The 3434-nt window shown below is 41.0% G+C and overlaps 1 protein-coding gene across 1 annotated transcript in view; it reads left to right on the forward strand.

The window, feature by feature from the left end:
• The window catches only part of LOC106529491 (GDNF family receptor alpha-4), a gene marked incomplete at both ends in the record, with an annotated part of 11233 nt that overhangs the window by 2566 nt on the left and 5233 nt on the right, over positions 1–3434 (forward strand). Inside the window, 1 exon segment of the mRNA XM_014024942.1 lies at positions 2070–2424. Within this exon segment, the coding sequence (XP_013880396.1) occupies positions 2070–2424 (355 nt within the window).

Raw genomic sequence — 3434 nt, forward strand, 5'->3', positions numbered from 1 at the left:
CTCAGTTCCACGTTAATTGTGACGTACAAAAGAAATGTGTGGATTCAGGCGTACGCACAGTTTGATACATCTGGATTTTTTTGTGCGTACGCCGTTTTCTGGATTTGACCGTACGTCAGGTTTCAGTAAGAAATCCACACAAGTCTTTGTACATGAGGCCCCTGGTCTGTATGAAGGAGTGATGAAGTGGCTTCTGCAGAACCTGAAGACTGAAACGTGGGATAGTGGGATGTTTGTTTTTAAAATATTGTAATTAACTGTTTGATTGAATGCTGTTTGTCTGTTAACAAAATATTTCATAACCCACTGACATGAAGCATTCCTTCAAGGAACACAGAAAAACAGATTAGATTAATCAAAAAGAAAAAAATAAGTAAGTCGTCTGGATGGGTTCTTCTTTAGTGATTAGATGAACCAATTTCTCAATCAGAAGTCGCTCTAGCAGTTGCTTTTATGCAGTCTAGCAAATGCCCGGGTCCGGATGGTTTTCATTCGGATTTCTTTAAAAAAAAATTCATGTCTACTTTTGGTGAAGCTCAGCTCAACCCTTACTGATTGTTTTAAACAAGAATCCCTCCCTCAATCATTCTACGAAGCATGTATCACACTTATTTCAAAAACGGAGAAGGATCCAACAGACTTCACCTCATATAGACCAATCTCTCTTCTAAAYACAGAAGTCAAAATTTTAGCCCAGATCTTAGCACGCAGGCTTGACTCTGTTCTTCCGTCTATTATTTCAAATGACCAAACAGGTTTCATTAAAGTTCACCAGTCATATTTTAATGTGCAAAGACTACTTCACGTCATCTATTCTAGCTCCACAAACTCGGCTGAGTGTGTCGTCTCACTTGATCCTGAAAAAGCCTTTGATCGGGTCGAGTTTAACTATTTCTTTGCAGTACTTAACAGATTTGGCTTAGGAAAAATTTTTATTTCATGGATTAATTTTTTTGTATCAACGGTCATCAGTTACAGTTCAGACAACTTCTCAGATTTCGAAACCATTTAAATGATAAAGGGGCACCCGTCAGGGTTGCCCTTTTAGCCCTCTGCTCTTTGATCTGGCCATAGAGCCCCTAGCCATTGCCTCACGTGCCAGCACTGAAATATCCGGCATTTGGAGGAATGACATAGAACACAAGGTGTCTCTTTATGCAGATGATCTTTTACTTTCCATCTCCAAGCCATCAACTTCATTGCCCTCTGATCTCATTTTATTAAACAAATTTTGGTGGTTTTCAGGATACAAGTTGAACCTCACCAAAAGTGATATTATCCCTTTAAGTAGCAAAATGACTTGGTTGGACTTTAATAACTTGCCATTGAGAATTGAAGAACAGAAGTTTACATATTTGGGTATCACAGTAACAAAGGAACATAAAAACCTGTTCAAAGATAACTTTATTCCACTAGAAAACCATGTGAAGTGTGCCCTTTCAAGGTGGACACCACTCTGTATGTCCTTGGTGGGACATATCAATTCAATTAATATGACTATATTACCGAAATGTCTATACCTTTTTCAGTATTTACCAGTTTTCATTTCAAATAAGTTTTTCAACRAGCTAGACTCCATTTTCTCATCATATATCTGTCAGGTAAACGCCCAAGGCTTAATAAAACACAGCTTCGAAAATCCAAAGAGGAGGGAGGGTTAGCCCTCCCTAATCTGTGGTTTTATTATTGGTCTGCAAACCTGAGATGCTTAATTTTCTGGTATTCCCACCATAACTCAAATGACTGTCCTGACTGGGTGACTATGGAATTACACAACAATAATAATATATCCATTCCAGTTTAGGAAGCAAATCCTCTTGTTCAGGTGGGCAAAGTTTGTTGCACCAAACTAAACTCAGAAGCTGGAACTGTTGCTGAACGTTCTTCAGCTTAGGACTAAAAGTCTGATGTTTTCTTACAAAAAGGTATACAGTTCTGTTTTTAACGTATGAAAGAGTACGTAAGAAGAAAAAAATTGTAATTAATTATTCATCAGGCTACAACAAAACATGAWTGAAACGTGACCCCTGTCTGAACCTTCTGTACTCCTCTCTTTCCTCTCACCACAGCCTCGTCCTTCATGCTGATGGACGGGGAGAACCAGTGTCTGAAGGCAGCGCAGGACTGTGGTCTGTATGAGAAGTGTGGCTCTCTGCGCTCCGAGTACGTCCTGGCCTGCACCAAACCCGTGTCCGGGACCAACCGATGCAACCAGTACAAGTGCCACCGGGCTCTCAGGCGCTTCCTGGAGCGGGTACCTGAAGAGTACAGCCTGGGGGTCCTGTTCTGCCCCTGCACCAACCCCTTGTGTGGTGAGAGGAGGAGGAAGACCATCGTGCCGTCCTGCTCCTACCAGGACATGGAGGGTCTGCAGCCGAACTGCCTCCATCAGCAGAGCTTCTGCCGCCGAGACGACCTGTGCAGGTAAAACCTAGAATCTCTCTGCGCTGCACTTCTGGCAGCAAAATGTGAACATCTTTACCAAGGTGCATGGTTTTCAGATGGTTCAAGAATGTCCATGATGGCTCAACTTCCTGCCATGCGTCCCAGTCTCTTCTGACACAGGAAACAAACATTTACACAAAAATACAGTTCTCAAATGAGTCACAAAGTCACCCTGGGCAGCTGAAATCCATCTCAGATGTATCTAAGTACAATGCAAAAATAACAAAAACATAATTATGGGGCAGAAAATGAAACAAAGTAGTGAATTCATGAATCAAGAATAAAACATGTACATGGATAACAAGTCTGTTTCTGTTGTTCAGTGAAAAGACATTTGTTTTGTTTGTAATCTGTTTTTAGATTGTACAGATACAGAACTGTCTGTAAAAACATGAAGAGCCAATATCCTGAAAAACAAACTTAAATTAGTCTTATTGACAGTAATATTGGTAGCAAAAAACTAAACAAAACAAAAATCAGTTACAATATTTAAACTGATAATCCCAGAACAAACCTTGAAGGATGCCGACACAGCCATGACACAGAAACTGACCCAATCACACCGAACCCAACCCAACCACACAATTCACCCACACATCACATGAGCCACATGAGAAATGCAAAAAGAACAGAGACAAAAGGTGTAACYAGTGCTACACAAATATTACACCAATGCTACACCAGTGTTATGCAGATCCTACACCAGTGCTACACAAATGCTACATCAGAGCTACATCAGTGCTACACCAGTGCTACACCAATGCTACACAAATGCTACATCAGAGCTACATCAGTGCTACACCAGTGCTACACCAATGCTACACAAATGCTACACAAATGCTACGTCAGTACTTTACAAATGCTACATCAGAGCTACGTCAGTGCTACACCAGTGCTACACAAATGCTACACAAATGCTACGTCAGTACTTTACAAATGCTACATCAGAGCTACGTCAGTGCTACACCAGTGCTACACCAATGCTACAC

This window comes from Austrofundulus limnaeus, unplaced genomic scaffold (assembly GCF_001266775.1).
Source record: "Austrofundulus limnaeus strain Quisiro unplaced genomic scaffold, Austrofundulus_limnaeus-1.0 Scaffold448, whole genome shotgun sequence".
Lineage (NCBI taxonomy): Eukaryota > Metazoa > Chordata > Actinopteri > Cyprinodontiformes > Rivulidae > Austrofundulus > Austrofundulus limnaeus.